The 24,806-nt window shown below is 40.0% G+C and overlaps 2 protein-coding genes across 2 annotated transcripts; both read right to left on the bottom strand.

Moving 5' to 3' along the window:
- Window positions 1-1,053: 1,053 nt before the first annotated feature.
- Window positions 1,054-11,423, bottom strand: LOC132142749 (uncharacterized). The gene is made up of 7 exons (XM_059552857.1): window positions 11,296-11,423; window positions 10,950-11,011; window positions 9,896-10,053; window positions 3,070-3,338; window positions 2,739-2,800; window positions 1,772-1,929; window positions 1,054-1,306 (listed from the first exon to the last, which is right to left on the bottom strand). The coding sequence occupies exons 4-7, from the start codon at window positions 3,328-3,330 to the stop codon at window positions 1,167-1,169; spliced, it is 621 nt and encodes a 206-aa protein (XP_059408840.1). The 5' UTR covers window positions 3,331-3,338; window positions 9,896-10,053; window positions 10,950-11,011; window positions 11,296-11,423; the 3' UTR covers window positions 1,054-1,166.
- Window positions 11,424-22,758: 11,335 nt separating this feature from the next.
- LOC132142756 (integumentary mucin C.1-like) lies at window positions 22,759-23,259 on the bottom strand (the record flags this gene model as incomplete). Its single annotated transcript, XM_059552863.1, has 1 exon — window positions 22,759-23,259. A coding segment is annotated over one exon (501 nt), but the record flags the coding sequence as incomplete, so codon positions are not given.
- Window positions 23,260-24,806: the final 1,547 nt, after the last annotated feature.

Here is a 24,806-nt window from a genome sequence, read left to right as displayed (position 1 = left end):
CTACTTTTCTGGTTTGTATCGCTGCTTTACATTCGTTTCTTTTTTTCAGTTTGAGGTAAGGTACAAATGGTAAAGCTCTATTACCTAGTTATCTTTCTTTTCTAGCTGGTAACAAAACACCATTTTTAAATTGTAATGCTACAAGCTCTCACATCTTTTTCACATGTTGCTTAACGAAAACATATCTGATAGTTTTTGACTTGTTTAACTGATTTAGATTAATAACCAGCAACCAAAAAGTTTTCTTTTTTTTCAATTGTAACAACGTTTTTACATTGTTTCCATTGCTGCTATGTGTTTATAATCTGTTTCTTGAAATGCACTGTGTACTTAAAACCTTAATAAAATCTTCCCTTACACCATTTTCATGATTTCGCCCTTTTCAGAGTTTAAAAAAAGCACATAGCTTCCCAACACTTCTCCCCCCTCCGAAATTCCTCTCTGTCACTGGGGGGTGTACAGAGAGGGGAGGGGGGGTACAAACAGGTGTCCAGAACAGATGGCTTTTATGATCCTCATCAATCAAATTTTTGGAGACAAGGCACCCTGGATCCTCTCTCATACTATCCTGAATTTGTGATTATATTATAAATGGCCAAATTTGACAAATGAGCTTTAAAGTGTTTGCAATGGAAGAATTGTGAAGGGTAAAGTTGCATTAAGACTTCATTCAATTAAATTAATATAAAACCCTTTACTTTTTAAATAAATGTAAATACTTCAATCAATCATGCAATATTGGACGATATGAACTTAATAAATATGTTTATTTGAATACAATAAGATATATTATGATCTTGCAATGTTAACACATACTAGAAAAAAGATAACAGTATAAACAGTCTTTAACCTGCAGACAATTAAACAAAAGCATTACATTTAAAATACTGAGGAAATTAACTTTTTTGATTGATTTCTACAACCTGCTGATATATATATATCAGTATTATATATAAAGAACTTTTTATTTTATCATATTTTAAACTTTATATTGCCATCGCCATTATTTTGAGAGTGTGCTACAATACTAAATAAACATAATACATACTAATACACTAATAATAACTAATACACATACTAATACAAAAATATTATAATTTACAAGTATAATTCGTGCCTTGCACATGCCTTGTATTTCTCGCAACTTGCAATCATTGTTAAGGGATCTATAGGAAAAGTTGTAATATTTTCGCCATAACAATGAGCCATGTTGCTTGGAGAAGGCTGGATTCAATCTTCAGTCCACTTGAAGCTGTAGTTGCAGCTGCAATTGTAGTTGTAGTTGCAGCTACAGTCGTAGCTATAACTGAGAGAAAAAGATCAACAATTTAACTTTTTTTGTTTCGTTCAGTCCATATGTACTGTATGTTTTGCTTGTTATTCCTATATACATATAGGCCCAGTTTCACAGACAGGATTTAGACTAGGCCAGGGTTAGGCCATTGTTCAATTAGGAAATTTAAGTTATTTTTTTATTAACATGTCTTAGAAGAAACATTACTGGTGTGCATCTTGAGACAAAACAAAGGCACTGATATATTATAAGATCAGTCGGTGCAAATTTCTTTCAGTTGAAACAGCTCAGACTTACACTTTAGTCTGGGACTAGGCTTAAGCCTTGTCTATAAAACCAGGGGATAATCAACTAGTGACTAATGTTAAAGAAGGTTAGAAATTCCACAATATCTATTGAGCAAAAGTGCTAGGTGCAGTTGTTGTAATACTTTCAGAACATGTTGCAAGATATGATTTGAAATGCAATCACACTTACCTGAACCATTGACTGAAACTGTTATAGGGATTATTTTCAGTGGATCGACAGATCCGGTTTCCACTGCTGTCAAGAGAGTGTCTGCAATCTCTTGAACCGTAGGAAGAGCTTGTGTGGAGTTAAAAACTAGTTCTGTATACGTGATGATTGACCCAGGACTGGGAAAAAAATCAAAGCATGTCAAATAGGATTCCTTAGTATGAGCATATTTTATATATAAATATATATATATATATATATATATATATATATATATATATATATATATATATATATATATATATATATACATACAGTGGGGAAAAGTCTGCACAGCTAAAAAGAAATGAATGGTCTGGGATTTTTATGGTAGGTTTATTTTAACGGATAGACACAGAATATCAACCCATCATGTATTTCAGTGATTGAAATAAGTTTTTTACCCACTTCCAACCAGCAAGAATTCTGGCTCCCACAGATTAGTTATGTGCCCATGTGGAACACAGATTAGTACTGCCACTTTTAAAAGTTGAAAATCTGTGGAGGAAGCTTAAAAACCTGTTGTTGCCAAATGACAGCCAAGAAACCTTAAGGATTTAGAGAGGATCTGTAAAGAGAAGTGGATCAAAATCCCTTCTGAGATGTGTGCAAACCTGGTGATCAACTACAAAAAAAATTCTTACCTCTGTGCTTGCCAACAAGGGTTTCTACACTAAGTACTAAGTCATGTTTTGCTCAGGGATCAAATAATTATTCCTCTCACTGAAATGCAAACAATTTTAAACCTGTATATATTGTTTCTGGATTTTTTTGGTTGGTATTCTGTTTCTATTAAAATAAACCTAACATAAAAAATGACAGACCCTTTATTTCTTTGTAAGTGGGCACACTTACAAAATCAGGAGGGGGTCAGATAAATATTTTCCCCACTGTATGTTTTTGTGTGTGTGAGTACTAAACCCACAATGAACATAAATTCCATATTTACCTGAAACTTAAGACAATTACTCTGATGAAGGAAGGATATTTTGCTCTGAAGATTGGTTCAAGCTGAAACATATAATAACAGGCAGTCACAAGCACAATCAGAATGAACCTTTTCATTTTTTGAAAATTGCATTGATAAATGTTGATGATTTTTTTTTACTTTAAGAGGGGAAAAACAAAACGTGTCAATTATCTATGGTAAACTTAACAGTTTAAATAATAACAAACCCCTATACAGTATGTTTGGCTTTGGTCTAAATATCTGTTGTCTCTTCAATACAGGCAAGATATATTCTGTGTCATCTGTAAAAAAAAGGTTTATTCTAACTCACCTGAGATCTGACAAGATCAGCTCTTGACTTGAAGGCCTGAGAGTTTACATCACTGAGTTCAACTATAAATATGTCAAAAGAGCGAAACACCAGAGATGTTAGATAGACGGGTATAAATTTTGTAGTTGTAGTTGTAGGCACTTTAGTTGTAGATGTCAAGGGTCTTGTTTTTGTCATCAGTGTTGTTGTTGTCGTTGTTGTTGTTGTTGTCATCACTGTCCTCGCTGTTGTTGTTGTTGATGCTGTAGTTGAAGTAGTCATGTTTATAACTGTAGTAAAGAAGATGAAAATTTTTTATAAAATATAATGTCTTAAAAACCTTTTTGTTTGTTTCATTATAGTTTTAATGTACTGTGTTGTTTGTGTCATTCTATACACATAAGACTAGTATAATATTATACAGGTGCATCTCAGAAAATTTGAATATCATGGAAACGTTCTTTAATTTTTGTAATTTAATTGAAAAAGCAAACGTTCTTATATTCTAGATTCATTACACACAAACTGAAATATTTCAAAAGTTTTTTGTTTTAATTCTTATGGTTATTACTTTACAGCTTAGGAAAATTAAAAATTCTGTATCTCAAAAAATGAGAATATTTTCTCAAAGACCAATCAATAAACGATTTACAAAACAGAAATGTTCAAGATTGCACTCAATACTTGGTTGGGGCTCCTTTTGAATGAATTAATTCTTCAATGTGGCGTGGCATGGAGGCGATCAGCCTGTGGTGATGCCTCACTGCTGAGGCATTCTTGAAGCCCAGGTTGCTTTAATAGTGGCCTTCAGCTCCTCTGTATTGTATGTCATATGTTACTTATCTTCCTCTTCACAATACCCCATAAATTATCTGTGAGGTTCAGGTCAAGCATGTTGGCTGGCCAATCAAGCTCAGTAATATCATGGTCAGTTAACCAATTGAAAGTAGTTTTGGCACTGTGAGCAGGTGCTAAAGTCCTGCTGCAAAATGAAATTCCAAAGTGCTCCAAAATCTCTTGGTAGATGGCTGCCCTGACTTTGGACTTGATTAAACACAATGGACTAACACCAGCAGACGTCACGGCATCCCAAGTCATCACTGACTTCAGACACTTCACACTGGACCTTGGGTTCTGTGCCTCTCCAATGACCTTCTGTGGCTTACCCTTCTTGAAGAGGGTGTTGATGATTGTCTTCTGGACAACTGTCAAGTCAGTAGTCTTTCCCATAATTGTGGTTGCATGTCCTAAAGTAGCCCCAGAGGTACCCAGTATTTTTATATTTTCCTAAGATATAGGTCATAACCATCAAAATTGTGTTCAATTAATCTAGGATATAAGAAAGTTAGCTTTTTTAATCCAGTTCCAAAAAATAAATACCTTTTCCATGATATTCAAACTTTTTGAGATGCACCTGTAAATTCTGCAAGTCTAATTTGGTGTTGTCTGTCCATTATTTCTCTTTATTTTCCAATGCGAGTGAAAGATAAACATAGGGTGAGAGTGGGCAGCATCTCGGGTGGGGACGCACACAGTTTGTGTGTTGTCTTCTTGGGAGCAAAGCACTCAGAGTTAGCTCTCGAGGGAGCTGACTGCCCGCATCGCGAGCGTTTGTCACTGCGTATGCTTCGCTCTCGAAAGGCTCTCTTTGAGTAGGGAGACTTCACTAGCATTCCTCGCACTGCTGTAACTGCTGTGTGAGGAATACATTTTTTTATTTTTTTTTAAATCTGATTATGCTTCAGGGCATAGTGGTCTTCAGTGCTTCTCTAAGTCACCGCCCAGAAATGTAGCAGTACTGAGAGGCTAGTTGAAAGAGCTAATCCAGTTTGGTTCTCCTCCACCCGAGCAGGCTCTGGTAATGGAACAAAAAGTAAACACTCTCTTTAGAAAGAAGGCCATCAAGGTGGTCCCTCCTCTCAACAGAGAGTTTGGGTTCTACAGCTGGTAATTCATCATTCCAAAGAAGGATGGAGGGTTGTGTCCCATTTTAGGTTTGTGTCATTTGAACCGCTCAGTCATGCGATTGAAGTTCAGGATGATCCGTATTAAGTAGGTCATGTCTTAGATCAGGTCAGAGGACTGGTTTGTCAAGATCAATCTAAAAGACACGTACTTCCACAGTTCCTGAGGTTTGCTGCTCTGGCTCCTCTGTTACTACAGGGCATCCGCATACTCAACCACAATGACGAATGGTTGATATTAGATTGAGGCTGATATTAGATTGTCATTAGATTAGATGTCATTCTCGCTCACATGAAGGAGCTGGGGTTAAGACCTAACACAAAGAAAAGTGTGCTTTCTCCAGTAAAGAGAACCAGGGCTCTGAACCGGTTCAAGAATTGAAAAATAAAAATAAAACCAGAAACGAACTAAATTTTGACTGGAACAAAACCAGAAACAGTAACGAATTCAAATTTTATAGTTCCGAACAGAATCAAAAATTTGAAATGGCCATTAACCAGTTAAAAACGTTATTTTATCGGTCCATTTAACATTTTACATTTGCTGTCAACCAATCACGAATTCCAGTAGTACGTCCTATGCAAATGTGTCGCTGAAGCCAATGAGTGAAATGTCTGCTCAGCTGTGAACTCATCATAGGTAAGTCACAATGGCAATACACCACCATTAGAGTTTATCTGAGGATAGTGTGAGATGAATTCAACAGATCACACGCATCTGCAGCGCTTCTGTGAATGGAAAAATACAGAAAAACTACAGGATGACATAAAAAGGAATATAGGCATATACACTAAATATATTTAGCTTAAATCATATTTACAGATAAACGAAATGAAAGAAAAAAAGTGCTAAATTGCGGTTTATTGTGACACGTTCCAAAGTTTTCGGAAAGGAAAACGAAACAGCAGAGAGTGGGACCCTAGTTTTCTTTATTTTGCAAAAGCTTGACGGCTTTGAATAATGTCTTGCTTCTGTATAACCAGCCAGCGTTGGTATGACCTTACGCGCACACACATAATTTTCCTATATTGAAGCCTGTTCACTATCAAAATAAAATAGAGTTAAGTAAACAAATAAAAAAGTTACAGTGCTCCGTTGTGCAAAATTTGTTGCATCCAGCGTGACTGTGCCTCACTGTGCTGATAAAGCCGATGTGAAGGATGATGTTTTATGTCGATGAAAATACAAACACTATATAATAAATCATATTTTAGCATCCAGATACGTCTGGAATATGGAAACATTTTGATTTTTGCCGAATGGGAGAGGTAGGCATCAGCTTCACCTTAAATTATTTGTTTTTGGATTGACGTTTTTATAGCCTTAACTTTAGATGATTTGTTTTGGAGAGAAATTAATAACTTTTTAGAATGTTTGTTAACATTTTGCTTTAGCCTAAAGGCATTTTAGCCTTAATTATTTTGGAAAGTAATAGGGCTAATAAAATGTGACATGAGACGTGACTTATTTTTTTTCACTCTCAAAACTCAATCTTATACAAGTATTGTTTTTTTTTTACAATGCAGCAAACTTTATTAAATATCCTAAAAATATTTTAATGTCTTTAAAGTGTTGAGAGATTTTTTTTGTTTGTTTCTTTAGTAGCCTGTATACATTTGGCCAAAATCTAGAAAAGAAGAAGCTGGCTATAACTTAACTCAGCGGGTTATTGGCTAACGTTACCAGATCTCTCTTTTTTCCTTTTCTTTTTGAGTAAAGAAAATGCTGTACTTTATTATTATTAGGCAAATTATAGGCAAAGATAAAAAAAATAACCAGTATTTCTTCCACCCGAACCGATTTCTGAAAGGTAATAATATCAGAGGAACGCAGAAACAGAAACATTAAAATATCGATTCTGCTCAGAGTGAACCGATTAAATTTTTTTTTCTGTTTTTAAGTCCTGCAGAGAACCAGTTATCCGGGGTTCGTGTTGGATTTGACCACGATGAAGGCATGTCTGTCTCCTGCTCGGATCGAGTCGGACCGAGAGTGAGAGAAGGCCAGTCACGCACTGTCAAGCACAGTGAGCCCTCTACAGACCCCTTTTACTGCTATCTGTCCACAGGATATTATTCCACTTTCTTTCCTTACGCAAATTATGGACACAGTTGGACCTGGCCTGTTACTTTTAATTAACAAATGCCTGTCAACTGATTCCTTCCCTAACAGTCTGAAAGTTGCTGTGGTGACGCCATATCTTAAAAAAACTAATCTCGATCCTTCCACTCTTTCTAACTATCGTCCTATTTCTAATCTACCTTTTATTTTGAAGATCCTTGAGAGAGTTGTACTGATTCAACTACAATCTTACTTATCCGTAAATTCTCTCCATGAAACATTTCAATCTGGTTTTAAAGCTCTACACAACACAGTATCTGCTCTTTTAAGAGTGTCAAGTGATATTTTCACTGAAACTGACTCTGGGAAATCAATGGCCTTATTATAATAATAGTCTTATTAGATTTGAGTTCTGCATTTGACTTAGTTGACCATGAGGTCCTGTTGCGACGTCTGAAGGCATCCGTGGGCTTTCGAGGCGTTGTCTTGCAGTGGTTCGCTCTTATCTGAACAACAGATGTTTTAGTGTCCGTATTGGTCATCAATCCTCCACTAGTGTACCTCTGAATTGCGGAGTCCCACAGGGATCAATCCTCGGCCCCATATTGTTTATTCTGTATCTGTTACCTGTGGCTTCCATCTTTAATAAATATGAAGTATCCTTCCATTTGTATGCCGACGATACTCAGATTTATTTTCCCTTAAAACATAATGATAAAAATGGTCTACAACCCTTGTTTGCCTGTTTAAGTGATCTTAAACTTTGGCTTTCAAGTAACTTTCTAAACCTAAACGAAAATGAAACTGAAATAATTATCTTCGGGCCCAAGGAAAACTGTGTGTTTGATGTTGACCGTGGTTCTCTCGCACCGTATGAAACCCACTTCACAAGAAATCTGGGCTTTCTGTTTGACCACAACTTAAAATTTGAGAAACAGATCAGTGCTGTTGTAAAGTCATGATTTTTTCAGCTCCGCCAACTCTCTAAAGTGAAACTGTTTTTAACTCAGAGTAATCTTCAATAGTGACTCATGCATTCGTAACATCACGACTAGACTACTGTAATTCACTTTACTTTGGTCTATCTCAGTCTTCTCTCTCTCGCCTACAGCTAGTGCAAAACGCAGCAGCTAGACTCCTCACTGGGACACGCAAGTATGAGTCGATCACCCCTATCTTATTCAAACTCCATTGGCTACCTGTTAAATTTAGAATTGATTTTAAAATGTTACTTTTGTGTATAAAGCTCTTAACAAATTGGCCCCTCAGTACCTGACTGATCTGCTCTGTCTGTACACTCCTTCTCGTACTTTGAGATCCAGTGATCACTGCCTTCTCATCGTGCCTAGATCCAGGCTTAAAAAACGAGGCGACCGTGCTTTTGCGACTGCAGGCCCAAAACTTTGGAACAGTCTGCCTCTCTATATCAGACTGGCTCCTTCAGTTTCCATCTTCAAATCTTCTTTAAAGACTTTTTTTGTTTTCTCTTGATTTTGATGCTCATTGATTCTGATACGATTACTGCTTATTTTTTCTTTTGTCCTGTACTGCTCTGCATTTTATTCTCTATGTACAGCACTTTGGTCAGCCTTGGTTGTTTTTAAATGTGCTTTATAAATAAATATTGTATTGTATTGTCAAGCATTTCCTAAAACTGCTGGGTCTGATGGCAGCTGCTTCAAACATGATACCTTTTGGCCTGCTGTACATAAGACACTACAGTGGTGGCTCAAGTCCAAGGGGCTCTGCCTGAGGGGAAACCCGTTCCACATGCTCAAAATCATGCGGCTTTGCCTTAGTGCCTTAGACGTGGAGGAATGCTGGGCTTAGACATGCTGGGAGCACCTTGTCACCGCATAATGTTAGCAACGGACACGTCCCTCACCAGCTGTGGAGCGGTCACGAGTAGCTGCTCGGCCCGCAGTCTGTGGAGTGGTCACCATCACATCAACTGCCTGGAGATGCTGGCCAAGTTTTAAGCATTGAAACACTTACTCCTCCTAAGAGATCACCTTGTGTTGTTGCGCACCGACAACACAGCAGTGGTCTATTATAACAACCACAAAGGAGGTCTGCGTTTGCGCCCCTTTTACAGGCTGGTGCACCAGATCCTTGTGTGTTCCCAGGAAAAACTCCTCTCGTAGAAACCCAGTAACTGGCCAGATGGTACTTTACTGGAGTTCCTGCAGGCCCGATTCTCTGCAGGGATGACCCACTCCAGCTTAAAGGTCTACATAAGGTCTACTTATGCTAAGCGGTGGATCGGGATTCTATTCCATAGCCTTGAGTCCTGTGATCTCCCCTCTCCTTTGGGGGTCAAGGCTCAGTCCTCCAGAATTTGGTCTTCAGTATGCTGTGGGATGTCCACCCTGCTTAATTTATCAGTTTCCTACCTGCATTATGTGCCACTACTGGCTCATTTTCTCACGCCTTAGCTTTGCTCTTCCACACTAGGCAGGGATTTGTAAGTCTGGCAGCTTGGGCATACTCAATCCAAAAGCATTTTGATGCAGCTCAAGTTCCTGAAGGAGAACGTCTCTAAGTTACGCATGTAACCATGTTTCCCCAAGAGAATGAGATGCCATACTTCAGTGCCAAACTTCAGGCATCCCTGTGATTGCTTACTTCATTTCCCAGAAGCTGACACTGTATCCACCGCACATGCTTTTAAGTGTCCTGGTCATGACTTAAAGGCAAGGGTCACCAAGGATTTATAAGCTTGTACAGAGATCATACTGGGTCTGTGATATCTCTGATAGGCACAGTTTTTCTAAGACTTTAAGAATTTTCATGATTTTTTCTGAAATGTAAGCAAACTTACCTGAACCATTGACTGAAATTGAATAAGGAGTTATATTCAGGGGGTTGACATCTCCTGTTATCACTGCTGTAAAGAGGGTGTCTGAAATCTCTTGAATGGTTGGAATAGATTGTGTGGAGTTGAAAATTAGTTGTGTTTCGGTGATGATCGACCCTGGTCTGGAAAATATAGAAGAATGTCACATAATATTCCTTAAAGGGATACTCCACCCTAAAATGAAAAATTTGTTATTAATCAATTACCCCCATGATGTTCCAAACCCATAAAAACTTCTTCATCTTCAAAAAACAATTTAAGATATTTTGGATGAAAACCAGGAGGCTTTGTAACTGTCCCACAGACTGCCAAGTAAAATACACTGTAAAGGTCCAGAAAAGTATGAAAAAGTCAGAATAGTCAACTTGCCATCAGTGGTTCAACCATAAAGTTATGAACTTTATGAGAAGAAAACAAAAATAACGACTTTATCCAACAATTTGTCTTTTCTGTTTCTGCACACATCACCGTAGTGGCATTTTGGAGAATATGAGCTGACGCAGGCAGCGTAGGCTCTTCTGTTTTCTGTCTTCTGTTGCGGCTGACACAGAAGGGCGTACACAGCCTGTGTCAGGTCATATTCTCCAAAATGATGCTAGGATGGTGTGGGGAGAGTTAGAGAAGACAAATAAAGTTGTTATTTTAGTTTTCTTCTCATACAAAAAGTATTCTCATCGCTTTATAACGTTATGGTTGATACGCTGATGACAGATGGTCTATTCTGACGATGATTTTCATACTTTTCTGGACCTTGACAGTGTATTTTACTTGGCAGTTTATGGGACAGTCACAAATCTCCCGGTTTTTTAATCCAAAATATCTTAAATTGTATTCCGAAAATGAACAAAGCTTTTAAATGTTTTTGATGACATGGGGGTAAGTGATTAATGAAAATAAATTTCATTTTGGGGTGAAGTCTTCCTTTAATATGAGCATATTACCAATATATAATAAGTGTACTGCATCATCTTGTTTGTTTGTTTTTTAAACACATAATGCACATACATTCCATATTTACCTGAAACGCAAGACAATCACTTCGATAAAGGAAGGATATTTTGCTCTGTAGACTGGTCTAAGCTGTAACATACAATACCAGGCAATCACAACCATGATCATTAGATGTATTAAATATTTATTTATTACTGTTGATGATTTCTATACTTTATGAGGTAGCTGATTGAGATGCACATAAACTGTCATTCATTAATGGTAAACTAAACCATTTAAATAATAACAATACCCAAACAAACCCCTATATATGTTTGGCTTTGGATTAAAATGTCTGCTGTCTGTTCTCTTAAATACAGGAAAGATATTTTTTGTATGTCACCTGTGAATCTTTTAAGTTTATTTTAACTCACCTGAGATCTGACTAGCTCAGCTCTTGACTTGAAGGCCTGCGAGTTTGAATCATTGAGTTCCACTATAAATATGTCAAAAGAGCGGAACACCAGATCTGTTAGATACACAGGTGCAAATTTTGTAGTTGTAGTCGTAGGTGCTATAAATTTAGATGTCAAGGGTCTTGTTGATGTTGCATGACTGGTTGAGAGAGTAGTTTCTTTAGTGGTTGATGCAAATGAATGTGTTGATGTTCCAGCTGTGCTACCGGCCATAGTGTTAACGGTAGTTGAATAGGGAGTTGCTGAATTAAAAACAGAACTTTCAGTTTTTAGTGCAGAGAATCCGTTTGTTGTTGATGTTGTTGCGGATGTTTCAATGCTACTAACAGTTGTGCTGTCAGAGATATTTGATGATGGAGAGAATGAAATAAAGGTTGGTGGTGAAGTCATGGTTACTGCTCCACTAGTAGCAGAACCTGGTATGAATGATGTTGTACCTTTGAATTCAGTGGCTGAGGCATAAGAAGATGTTTGTGTTTCTGGTACTGATGTGATAAAAATTCCACTGGTTGTGGCTGTTTCAGCAAAAGTTGTTGTGGTAGTTGGCCCTGTTGTTGTATCTGTAGGTATTGTGGATGTTATGATTGTACTGACGGCAGAACTTTCAATAGTGGATGAAGAGGGAATCACAGAAGTTCCTGCAAAAGATATTGTTTGAGGTGCTGTTCTTGAAATTCCTGCAGTAGTATTTCCAGAAGCAGTTGATGTCACTGTTGAAGGATGTGTTGTAGTAGCTGTTGATGTTGTGGCTGTACTGACAGTGGTGCTTTCAACAGTGTTTGAAGAAGCACTCACAGCAGGTACTGCGGTAGTTTTCATCTGTGGCGCTGTTGTGGAAAATCCTGCAGTAGTAATTCCAGCAGGAGATGATGTCACTGTTATATGATTTGTTGTAGCTGTTTGTGGATGTGTTGTTGTAGCTGTTGGTGTTGTGGCTGCACTGACAGTAGTGCTTTCAATAGTTGTTGGAGAAGTACTCACAAAAGGAAGTGCAGTAGATTTTGTCTGTGGCACTTTAGTGGAAACTACTGCAGTAGTAGTTCCAGCAGCAGTTGATGTCACTGTTGAAGAATGATTTGTTGTAGCTGTTGGTGTTGTGGCTGCACTCACAGTGGTGGTTTCAATAGTAGTTGAAGAAGCACTCACAACAGATTCTGCAGTAGTTGTTGTCTGTCGTGCTGTTGTGAAAACTACTGCAGTAGTAGTTCTAGCAGGAGTTGATGTCACTGTTGAAGAATGTGTTGTTATAGCTGTTGGTGTTGTGGATGTTGTGGCTGCACTGAGAGTGCTGCTTTCAATAGTGGTTGAAGAAACACTCTCAACAGAAACTGCAGTAGTTATTGTCTGTGGCGCTGTTGTGTAAACTCCTGCAGAAGTAATTCCAACAGCAGTTGATGTTACTGTTGAAGAATGTGTTGTTGTAGCTGTTGGTGTTGTGTATGTTGTGGCTGTACTGACAGTTGAGCTTTCAGTAGTTGTTGAAGTGGGGATCAAAGAAGTTACTGCAGTAGATGTTGTTTGTGGAGATGTTGTGGAAAATCCAGTATTTTCAGCTACAGTTGTGATTGTGGAAGTGTTTGTTGTAGATTTTTCTGCTGAACTAGTGGTAGATGTTTCAGCTGCAGTTGTTATGATTGTGGGAGTTTCTGTTGTTGTAGCTGTTTCTGCTACAATAATGGTGGTTGTTTCAGCAGGTTTTGTGACTGTGGAAGTCTCTGTTGTTATTGATTTTTCAGTTGCACTAAAAGTGGAGGTTGCAGGAGGAGATGAGATTGAGGAAGTATCTGTTGTTGTAGATGTTTCTGCTGCACTAGAAGTGGATGTTTCAACAGGAGTTGTTGTGATTCTGGATGTCTCTGTTGTTATAGATGTTACTGCTGCACTAATGGTGGATGTTTCTGCAGGAGTTGTTGTGATGGTGGAGGGCTCTGTTGTCATAGATGTTTCTGCTGTAGTTCTTTTAGGTGTTTCTGCTGCACGAGTGGTGGATGTTTCTGCAGGAGTTGTCGTGAATGTGGAAGTCTCTGTGGTTGTAGATGTTTCTGCTTTACTAGTGGTGGATGTTACAGCAGTAGCTTTTGTGACCGTGGAAGTGTCTGTTGTTGTAGATGTTTCTAATGCAATGGAAGTGGATGTTTCAACAGGAGTTGTTGTGATTGCAGGGAGCTCTGTTGTTGTAGATGTTTCTGCTGCACTAGTGGTGGATGTTTCTGCAGGAGTTGTTGTGATTGTGGAGGGCTCTGTTGTTGTATATGTTTCTGCTGTGATAATGGTGGATGTTTTAACTGGACTTATTGTAATTGTCGAAGTCTCTTTTGTTGTAGATGTTTCTGCTACAGTAGTGGTGGATGTTTCAGCAGAAGTTGTTGTGATAGTGGAAGTGTCTGTTGTTGTAGATGTTTCTGCTGCACTAGTGATAGATGTTTCTGCAGTAGTTGTTGTAATTGCGTAGAGCTCTATTGTTGTAGATGTTTCTGCTAAACTAGTTGTGAATGTTTCAGCAGAAGATGTTGTGATCGTGTAATTGTCTGTTCTTGTAGATGTTTCTGCTGCACTAGTGATAGGTGTTTCTGCAGTAGTTGTTGTAATTGTGGAGAGCTCTTTTGTTGTAGATGTTTCTGCTGCACTAGTGGTGGGTGTTTCTGCAGGAGTTGTTGTGAATGTAGAAGTCTCTGTTGCAGTAGATGTTTCTGCTTCACTAGAGGTGGATGTTACAGCAGTAGCTGTTGTGATCGTAGAGGTGTCTGTTGTTGTAGATGTTTCTACTGCAATGGAAATGGATGTTTCACCAGGAGTTGTTGTGAGTGTGGAGGGCTCTGTTGTTGTAGATGTTTCTGCTGCACTAGTGGTGGATGTTTCTGCAGTAGCTGTTGTGAATGTGGACGTCTCTGTTGTTGTAGATGTTTCTACTGCAATGGAAGTGAATGTTTCTGCAGGAGTTGTTGTGATTGTGGGGAGCTCTGTTGTTGTAGATGTTTCTGCTGCACTAATGGTGGATGTTTCTGCAGGAGTTGTTGTGAAAGAGGAAGTCTCTGTAGCTGTAGATGTTTCTGCTGCAATGGAAGTTGATGTTTCAACATGAGTTGTTGTGATTGTGGTAGTCTCTGTCGTTGTAGATGTTTCTGCTACACTAGTGATAGATGTTTCTGCAGAAGTTGTTGTGATTGTGGAGGGCTCTGTTGTTGTAGATGTTTCTGCTGCACTACTGGGAGATGTTTCTGCTGTAGTCCTTGTAGACGTTTCTGCTGCACTAGTGATAGATGTTTCTGCAGGAGTTGTTGTAATCGTGGAGAGCTCTGTTGCTGTAGATGTTTCTGCTTCACTAGAGGTGGATGTTACAGCAGTAGTTGTTGTGATTGTGGAGGGCTCTGTTGTTGTATATATTTCTGCTGTGATAATGGTGGATGTTTCAACTGGAGATGTTGGAATTGTCAAAGTCTCTATTGTTGTAGATGTTTCTGCTACAATAGTTGTGAATGTTACAGCAGGACCTATGGTGATCATGGAAGTCTCTGTTGTCATAGATGTTGCTGCACTAGTCGTGGATGTTTCAGCAGGAGCTGTTGTGAATGTGGAAGTCTCTGTTGTTGTAGATGTTTCTGGTGTACTAGTGGTAGATGTTTCTGCAGGAGTTGTTGTGATTGTGGAGGGCTCTGTTGCTGTAGATGTTTCTGATTCACTAGAGGTGGATGTTTCTGCAGGAGTTGTTTTGAATGTGGAAGTCTCTGTTGCTGTAGATGTTTCTGCTACACTAGTTGTGGATGTTTCAGCAGGAACTGTTGTGAATGTGGAAGTCTCTGTTGTTGTAGATGTTTCTGCTGCACTAGTGGTAGATGTTTCTGCAGTAGCTTTTGTGATTGTGGAGGACTCTGTTGTTGTATATATTTCTGCTGTGATAATGGTGGATGTTTCAACTGGAGTTGTTGGAAATGTCGAAGTCTCTATTGCTGTAGTTGTTTCTGCTACATTCGTTGTGATGGTTACAGCAGGACCTGTTGTGATCATGGAAGTCTCTGTTGTTGTAGATGTTTCTGCTGCACTAGTGTTAGATGTTTCAGCAGGAGTTGTTGTGAATGTGGAAGTCTCTGTTGTTGTAGATGTTTCTGCTGTACTAGTGATAGATGTTTCTGCAGGAGTTGTTGTGATTGTGGAGGGCTCTGTTGTTGTAGGTGTTTCTGCTGCACTAGTGGTAGATGTTTCAGCAGGAGCTGTTGTGAATGTGGAAGTCTCTGTTGTTGTAGATGTTTCTGCTGTACTAGTGATAGATGTTTCAGCAGGAGTTGTTGTGATTGTGGAGGGCTCTGTTGTTGTAGACGTTTCTGCTGCATTAGTGGTAGATGTTACAGCAGTTTTTGTTGTGAATGTGGAAGTCTCTGTTGCTGTAGATGTTTCTGCTACAATAGTTGTGAATGTTACAGCATGACCTGTTGTGATCATGGAAGTCTCTGTTGTTGTAGATGTTTCTGATGTACTAGTGATAGATGTTTCTCCAGGAGTTGTTGTGATTGTGGAAGTCTTTGTTGTTGTAGATGTTTCTGCTGCACTAGTGGTAGATGTTTCTGCAGTAGCTTTTGTGATTGTGGAGGGCTCTGTTGTTGTAGATGTTTCTGCTGTACTAGTGATAGATGTTTCTGCAGGAGTTGTTGTGATTGTGGAGGGCTCTGTTGTTGTAGATGTTTCTGCTGCACTAGTGGTAGATGTTTCAGTAGGAGCTGTTGTGAATGTGGAAGTCTCTATTGTTGTAGTTGTTTCTGCTACATTAGTTGTGAATTTTACAGCAGGACCTGTTGTGATCATGGAAGTCTCTGTTGTCATAGATGTTTCTGCTGCACTAGTGGTGGATGTTTCAGCAGGAGCTGTTGTGAATGTGGAAGTCTTTGTTGTTGTAAATGTTTCTGCTGTACTAGTGGTGGATGTTTCAGCAGGAGCTGTTGTGAATGTGGAAGTCTCTGTTGTTGTAGATGTTTCTGCTGCACTAGTGGTAGATGTTTCTGCAGTAGCTTTTGTGATTGTGGAGGGCTCTGTTGTTGTAGATGTTTCTGCTGTACTAGTGATAGATGTTTCTGCAGGAGTTGTTGTGATTGTGGAGGGCTCTGTTGCTGTAGATGTTTCTGCTGCACTAGTGGTGGATGTTTCAGCAGGAGCTGTTGTGAATGTGGAAGTCTCTGTTGTTGTAGATGTTTCTGCTGTACTAGTGATAGATGTTTCTGCAGGAGTTGTTGTGATTGTGGAGGGCTCTGTTGTTGTAGATGTTTCTGCTGCAATGGAAGAGGATGTTTCAGCAGGAACTGTTTTGAATGTGGAAGTCTCTTTTGTTGTAGATGTTTCTGCTGCACTAGTGGTAGATGTTTCTGCAGTTGCTTTTGTGATTGTGGAGGGCTTTGTTGTTGTATATATTTCTGCTGTGATACTGGTGGATGTTTCAACTGGAGTTGTTGAAATTGTCGAAGTCTCTATTGTTGTAGTTGTTTCTGCTACAATAGTTGTGAATGTTACGGCATGACCTGTTGTGATCATGGAAGTCTCTGTTGTCATAGATGTTTCTGCTGCACTAGTGGTAGATGTTTCAGCAGGAGCTGTTGTGAATGTGGAAGTCTCTGTTGTTGTAGATGTTTCTGCTACACTAGTGGTAGATGTTTCAGCAGGAGCTGTTGTGAATGTGGAAGTCTCTGTTGTTGTAGATGTTTCTGTTGTACTAGTGATAGATGTTTCTGCAGGAGTTGTTGTGATTGTGGAGGGCTTTGTTGTTGTAGACGTTTCTGCTGCACTAGTGGTAGATGTTTCAGCAGGAAATGTTGTGAATGTGGAAATCTCTGTTGTTGTAGATGTTTCTGCTGTACTACTGTTAGATGTTTCTGCAGGAGTTGTTGTGATTGTGGAGGGCTCTGTTGCTGTAGATGTTTCTGCTGCACTAGTGATAGATGTTTCTGCAGGAGCTGTTGTGATTGTGGAGGGCTCTGTTGCTGTAGATGTTTCTGCTGCACTAGTGATAGATGTTTCAGCAGGAGCTGTTGTGAATGTGGAAGTCTCTGTTGTTGTAGATGTTTCTGCTGTACTAGTGATAGATGTTTCTGCAGGAGCTGTTGTGATTGTGGAGGGCTCTGTTGCTGTAGATGTTTCTGCTGCACTAGTGGTGGATGTTTCAGCAGGAGCTGTTGTGAATGTGGAAGTCTCTGTTGTTGTAGATGTTTCCGCTGTACTAGTGATAGATGTTTCTGCAGGACTGGTTGTGATTGTGGAGGGCTCTGTTGTTGTAGATGTTTCTGCTGCACTAGTGGTAGATGTTTCAGCTTGAGCTGTTGTGAATGTGGAAGTCTCTGTTGTTGTAGATGTTTCCGCTCTACTAGTGTTAGATGTTTCTGCAGGAGTTGTTGTGATTGTGGAGGGCTCTGTTGTTGTAGATGTTTCTGCTGCACTAATGGTGGATGTTTCAGCAGGAGCTGTTGTGAATGTGGAAGTCTCTGTTGTTGTAGATGTTTCTGCTGTACTAGTGGTAGAAGTTTCTGCAGGAGTTGTTGTGATTGTGGAGGGCTCTGTTGCTGTAGATATTTCTGCTTCACTAGAGGTGGATGTTACAGCAGTAGTTGTTGTGAATGTGGAAGTCTCTGTTGTTGTAGATGTTTCTGCTGCAATGGAAGAGGATGTTTCAGCAGGAACTGTTTTGAATGTGGCAGTCTCTGTTGTTGTAGATGTTTCTGCTGCACTAGTGGTAGATGTTTCTGCAGTTGCTTTTGTGATTGTGGAGGGCTTTGTTGTTGTATATATTTCTGCTGTGATACTGGTGGATGTTTCAACTGGAGTTGTTGGAATTGTCGAAGTCTCTATTGTTGTAGTTGTTTCTGCTACAGTAGTTGTGAATGTTACGGCATGACCTGTTGTGATCATGGAAGTCTCTGTTGTCATAGATGTTTCTGCTGCACTAGTGGTAGATGTTTCAGCAGGAGCTGTTGTGAATGTGGAAGTCTCTGTTGTTGTAGATGTTTCTGCTGTACTGGTGAAAGATGTTTCTGCAGGGGTTGTTGTGATTGTGGAGGGCTCTGTTGTTGTAGACGTTTCTGCTACACTAGTGGTAGATGTTTCAGCAGGAGCTGTTGTGAATGTGGAAGTCTCTGTTGTTGTAAATGTTTCTGCTGTACTAGTGTTAGATGTTTCTGCAGGAGTTGTTGTGATTGTGGAGGGCTCTGTTGTTGTAGATGTTTCTGCTGCACTAGTGGTGGATGTTTCAGCAGGAGCTGTTGTGAATGTGGAAGTCTCTGTTGTTGTAGATGTTTCTGCTGTACTGGTGTTAGATGTTTCTGCAGGAGCTGTTGTGATTGTGGAGGACTCTGTTGCTGTAGATGTTTCTGCTTCACTAGAGGTGGATGTTACAGCAGTAGTTGTTGTGAATGTGGAAGTCGCTTTTGTTGTAGATGTTTCTACTGCAATGGAAGTGGATGTTTCAGCAGGAGTTGTTGTGATTGTGGGGAGCTCTGTTGTTGTAGATGTTTCTGCTGCACTAGTGGTGGATGTTTCTGCAGGAGTTTTCGTGAATGTGGAAGTCTCTGTTGTTGTAGATGTTTCTGCTGCACTAGTGGTAGATGTTTCTGCTGTAGTCCTTGTTGACGTTTCTGCTGCTCTAGTGGTAGATGTTTCTGCAGTAGTAGTTGTTGTGATTGTGGAGGGCTCTGTTGTTGTATATGTTTCTGCTGTGATAATGGTGGATGTTTCAACTGGAGTTGTTGGAATTGTCGAAGTCTCTATTGTTGTAGTTGTTTCTGCTACATTAGTTGTGAATGTTACAGCAGGACCTGTTGTAATCATAGAAATCTCTGTTGTTGTAGATGTTTCTGCTGCACTAGTGGTAGATGTTTCAGCAGGAGTTGTTGTGATTGTAGAGGGCTCTGTTGTTGTAGATGTTTCTGCTGCACTAGTTGTAGATGTTTCAGCAGGAGCTGTTGTGAATGTGGAAGTCTCTGTTGTTGTAGATGTTTCTGCTGCAATAGCGGTGGATGTTTCTGCAGGAGTTGTTTTGAATGTGGAAGTCTCTGTTGCTGTAGATGTTTTTGCTGCAATGGAAGTGGATGTTTCAACAGGAGTCGTTGTGATTGTGGTAGTCTCTGTTGCTGTTGATGTTTCTGCTACACTAGTTGTGGATGTTTCAGCAAGAACTGTTTTGAATGTGGAAGTCTCTGTTGTTGTAGATGTTTCTGCTGCACTAGTGGTAGATGTTTCTGCAGTAGCTTTTGTGAATGTGGAAGTCTCTTTTGTTGTAGATGTTTCTACTGCAATGGAAGTGAATGTTTCAGCAGGAGTTGTTGTGATTGTGGGGAGCTCTGTTGTTGTAGATGTTTCTGCTGCACTAGTGGTGGATGTTTCTGCAGGAGTTTTTGTGAATGTGGAAGTCTCTGTTGTTTTAGATGTTTCTGCTGCACTAGTGGTAGATGTTTCTGCTGTAGTCTTTGTAGACGTTTCTGTGGCACTAGTGGTAGGTGTTTCTGCAGTAGTAGTTGTTGTGATTGTGGAGGGCTCTGTTGTTGTATATGTTTCTGCTGTGATAATGGTGGATGTTTCAACTGGAGTTGTTGGAATTGTCGAAGTCTCTATTGTTGTAGTTGTTTCTGCTACATTAGTTGTGAATATTACAGCAGGACCTGTTGTGATCATGGAAGTCTCTGTTGTCATAGATGTTTCTGCTGCACTAGTGGTGGATGTTTCAGCAGGAGCTGTTGTGAATGTGGAAGTCTTTGTTGTTGTAGATGTTTCTGCTGTACTAGTGGTGGATGTTTCAGCAGGAGCTGTTGTGAATGTGGAAGTCTCTGTTGTTGGAGATGTTTCTGCTGCACTAGTGGTAGATGTTTCTGCAGTAGCTTTTGTGATTGTGGAGGGCTCTGTTGTTGTATATATTTCTGCTGTGATAATGGTGGATGTTTCAACTGGAGTTGTTGGAAATGTCGAAGTCTCTATTGTTGTAGTTGTTTCTGCTACATTAGTTGTGAATGTTACAGCAGGACCTGTTGTGATCATGGAAGTCTCTGTTGTTGTAGATGTTTCTGCTGCACTAGTGTTAGATGTTTCAGCAGGAGTTGTTGTGAATTTGGAAGTCTCTGTTGCTGTAGATGTTTCTGCTACAATAGTTGTGAATGTTACAGCATGACCTGTTGTGATCATGGAAGTCTCTGTTGTTGTAGATGTTTCTGATGTAGTAGTGATAGATGTTTCTGCAGGAGTTGTTGTGATTGTGGAGGGCTCTGTTGTTGTAGATGTTTCTGCTGCACTAGTGGTAGATGTTTCAGCAGGAGCTGTTGTGAATGTGGAAGTCTCTATTGTTGTAGATGTTTCTGCTGTACTAGTGATAGATGTTTCTGCAGGAGTTGTTGTGATTGTGGAGGGCTCTGTTTTTGTAGACGTTTCTGCTGCACTAGTGGTAGATGTTTCAGCAGGAACTATTGTGAATGTGGAAGTCTCTGTTGTTGTAGATGTTTCTGCTGTACTAGTGTTAGATGTTTCTGCAGGAGTTGTTGTGATTGTGGAGGGCTCTTTTGCTGTAGATGTTTCTGCTTCACTAGAGGTGGATGTTACCGCAGTAGTTGTTGTGAATGTGGAAGTCTCTGTTGCTGTAGATGTTTCTGCTGCAATGGAAGTGGATGTTTCAACAGGAGTTGTTATGATTGTGGTAGTCTCTGTTGCTGTAGATGTTTCTGCTGCACTAGTGGTAGATGTTTCTGCAGTAGTTGTTGTAATTGTGGAGTGCTCTGTTGTTATAGATGTTTCTGCTGCACTAGTGGTGGATGTTTCAGCAGGAGCTGTTGTGAATGTGGAAGTCTCTGTTGTTGTAGATGTTTCTGCTGTACTAGTGATAGATGTTTCTGCAGGAGTTGTTGTGATTGTGGAGGGCTCTGTTGTTATAGATGTTTCTGCTGCACTAGTGGTGGATGTTTCAGCAGGAGCTGTTGTGAATGTGGAAGTCTCTGTTGTTGTAGATGTTTCTGCTGTACTAGTGATAGATGTTTCTGCAGGAGTTGTTGTGATTGTGGAGGGCTCTGTTGTTGTAGACGTTTCTGCTGCACTAGTGGTAGATGTTTCAGCAGGAACTGTTGTGAATGTGGAAGTCTCTGTTGTTGTAGATGTTTCTGCTGTACTAGTGTTAGATGTTTCTGCAGGAGTTGTTGTGATTGTGGAGGGCTCTGTTGCTGTAGATGTTTCTGCTTCACTAAAGGTGGATGTTACAGCAGTAGTTGTTGTGAATGTGGAAGTCTCTGTTGCTGTAGATGTTTCTGCTGCAATGGAAGTGGATGTTTCAACAGGAGTTGTTATGATTGTGGTAGTCTCTGTTGCTGTAGATGTTTCTGCTGCACTAGTGGTAGATGTTTCTGCAGTAGCTTTCGTGAATGTGGAAGTCTCTTTTGTTGTAGATGTTTCTACTGCAATGGAAGTGGATGTTTCAGCAGGAGTTGTTGTGATTGTGGGGAGCTCTGTTGTTGTAGATGTTTCTGCTGCACTAGTGGTGGATGTTTCAGCAGGAACTGTTGTGAATGTGGAAGTCTCTGTTGTTGTAGATGTTTCTGCTGCACTAGTGGTAGATGTTTCTGCAGTAGCTTTCGTGAATGTGGAAGTCTCTTTTGTTGTAGATGTTTCTACTGCAATGGAAGTGGATGTTTCAGCAGGAGTTGTTGTGATTGTGAGGAGCTCTGTTGTTGTAGATGTTTCTGCTGCACTAGTGGTGGATGTTTCTGCAGGAGTTTTCGTGAATGTGGAAGTCTCTGTTGTTTTAGATGTTTCTGCTGCACTAGTGGCAGATGTTTCTGCTGTAGTCTTTGTAGACGTTTCTGCTGCACTAGTGGTAGGTGTTTCTGCAGTAGTAGTTGTTGTGATTGTGGAGGGCTCTGTTGTTGTATATGTTTCTGCTGTGATAATGGTGGATGTTTCAACTAGAGTTGTTGGAATTGTCGAAGTCTCTATTGTTGTAGTTGTTTCTGCTACATTAGTTGTGAATGTTACAGCAGGACCTGTTGTGATCATGGAAGTCTCTGTTGTCATAGATGTTTCTGCTGCACTAGTGGTGGATGTTTCAGCAGGAGCTGTTGTGAATGTGGAAGTCTTTGTTGTTGTAGATGTTTCTGCTGTACTAGTGGTGGATGTTTCAGCAGGAGCTGTTGTGAATGTGGAAGTCTCTGTTGTTGGAGATGTTTCTGCTGTACTAGTGGTAGATGTTTCTGCAGTAACTTTTGTGATTGTGGAGGGCTCTGTTGTTGTATATATTTCTGCTGTGATAATGGTGGATGTTTCAACTGGAGTTGTTGGAAATGTCGAAGTCTCTATTGTTGTAGTTGTTTCTGCTACATTAGTTGTGAATGTTACAGCAGGACCTGTTGTGATCATGGAAGTCTCTTTTGTTGTAGATGTTTCTGCTGCACTAGTGTTAGATGTTTCAGCAGGAGTTGTTGTGAATGTGGAAGTCTCTGTTGTTGTAGATGTTTCTGCTGTACTAGTGATAGATGTTTCTGCAGGACTGGTTGTGATTGTGGAGGGCTCTGTTGTTGTAGATGTTTCTGCTGCACTAGTGGTAGATGTTTCAGCAGGAGCTGTTGTGAATGTGGAAGTCTCTGTTGTTGTAGATGTTTCTGCTGTAATAGTGTTAGATGTTTCTGCAGGAGTTGTTGTGATTGTGGAGGGCTCTGTTGTTGTAGATGTTTCTGCTGCAATAATGGTGGATGTTTCAGCAGGAGCTGTTGTGAATGTGGAAGTCTCTGTTGTTGTAGATGTTTCTGCTGTACTAGTGGTAGATGTTTCTGCAGGAGTTGTTGTGATTGTGGAGGGCTCTGTTGCTGTAGATGTTTCTGCTTCACTAGAGGTGGATGTTACAGCAGTAGTTGTTGTGAATGTGGAAGTCTCTGTTGTTGTAGATGTTTCTGCAGTTGCTTTTGTGATTGTGGAGGGATTTGTTGTTGTATATATTTCTGCTGTGATACTGGTGGATGTTTCAACTGGAGTTGTTGGAATTGTCGAAGTCTTTATTGTTGTAGTTGTTTCTGCTACAATAGTTGTGAATGTTACGGCATGACCTGTTGTGATCATGGAAGTCTCTGTTGTCATAGATGTTTCTGCTGCACTAGTGGTAGATGTTTCAGCAGGAGCTGTTGTGAATGTGGAAGTCTCTGTTGTTGTAGATGTTTCTGCTGTACTAGTGAAAGATGTTTCTGCAGGGGTTGTTGTGATTGTGGAGGGCTCTGTTGTTGTAGAAGTTTCTGCTACACTAGTGGTAGATGTTTCAGCAGGAGCTGTTGTGAATGTGGAAGTCTCTGTTGTTGTAGATGTTTCTGCTGTACTAGTGTTAGATGTTTCTGCAGGAGTTGTTGTGATTGTGGAGGGCTCTGTTGTTGTAGATGTTTCTGCTGCACTAGTGGTAGATGTTTCAGCAGGAGCTGTTGTGAATGTGGACGTCTCTGTTGTTGTAGATGTTTCTGCTGTACTGGTGTTAGATGTTTCTGCAGGAGCTGTTGTGATTGTGGAGGACTCTGTTGCTGTAGATGTTTCTGCTTCACTAGAGGTGGATGTTACAGCAGTAGTTGTTGTGAATGTGGAAGTCTCTTTTGTTGTAGATGTTTCTACTGCAATGGAAGTGGATGTTTCAGCAGGAGTTGTTGTGATTGTGAGGAGCTCTGTTGTTGTAGATGTTTCTGCTGCACTAGTGGTGGATGTTTCTGCAGGAGTTTTCGTGAATGTGGAAGTCTCTGTTGTTGTAGATGTTTCTGCTGCACTAGTGGTAGATGTTTCTGCTGTAGTTCTTGTAGACGTTTCTGCTGCACTAGTGGTAGATGTTTCTGCAGTAGTAGTTGTTGTGATTGTGGAGGGCTCTGTTGTTGTATATGTTTCTGCTGTGATAATGGTGGATCTTTCAGCAGGAGCTGTTGTGAATGTGGAAGTCTCTGTTGTTGTAGATGTTTCTGCTGTACTGGTGTTAGATGTTTCTGCAGGAGCTGTTGTGATTGTGGAGGACTCTGTTGCTGTAGATGTTTCTGCTTCACTAGAGGTGGATGTTACAGCAGTAGTTGTTGTGAATGTGGAAGTCTCTTTTGTTGTAGATGTTTCTGCTGCACTAGTGGTGGATGTTTCTGCAGGAGTCTTCGTGAATGTGGAAGTCTCTGTTGTTGTAGATGTTTCTGCTGCACTAGTGGTAGATGTTTCTGCTGTAGTCCTTGTAGACGTTTCTGCTGCACTAGTGGTAGATGTTTCTGCAGTAGTAGTTTTTGTGATTGTGGAGGGCTCTGTTGTTGTATATGTTTCTGCTGTGATAATGGTGGATGTTTTAACTGGAGTTGTTGGAATTGTCGAGGTCTCTATTGTTGTAGTTGTTTCTGCTACATTAGTTGTGAATGTTACAGCAGGACCTGTTGTAATCATGGAAGTCTCTGTTGTTGTAGATGTTTCTGCTGCACTAGTGGTAGATGTTTCAGCAGGAGTTGTTGTGATTGTAGAGGGCTCTGTTGTTG

Source organism: Carassius carassius, chromosome 6, assembly GCF_963082965.1.
Source record: "Carassius carassius chromosome 6, fCarCar2.1, whole genome shotgun sequence".
In the NCBI taxonomy this organism is placed as follows: Eukaryota; Metazoa; Chordata; class Actinopteri; order Cypriniformes; family Cyprinidae; genus Carassius; species Carassius carassius.
This window is presented reverse-complemented; position numbering and strand designations above follow the sequence as displayed.

What these genes read in the sequence shown, in the direction of transcription:
- LOC132142749 (XM_059552857.1), bottom strand. Translation starts at nt 3,330, where the DNA reads ATGACTACTTCAACTACAGCATCAACAACAACAACAGCGAGGACAGTG. An exon ending in CTGATCTTGTCAGATCTCAG is followed by an intron (nt 2,801 to 3,069) that starts GTGAGTTAGAAT and finishes TATATGTTTCAG; the next exon opens with CTTGAACCAATCTTCAGAGC. An exon ending in GTAATTGTCTTAAGTTTCAG is followed by an intron (nt 1,930 to 2,738) that starts GTAAATATGGAA and finishes TTTTTTTCCCAG; the next exon opens with TCCTGGGTCAATCATCACGT.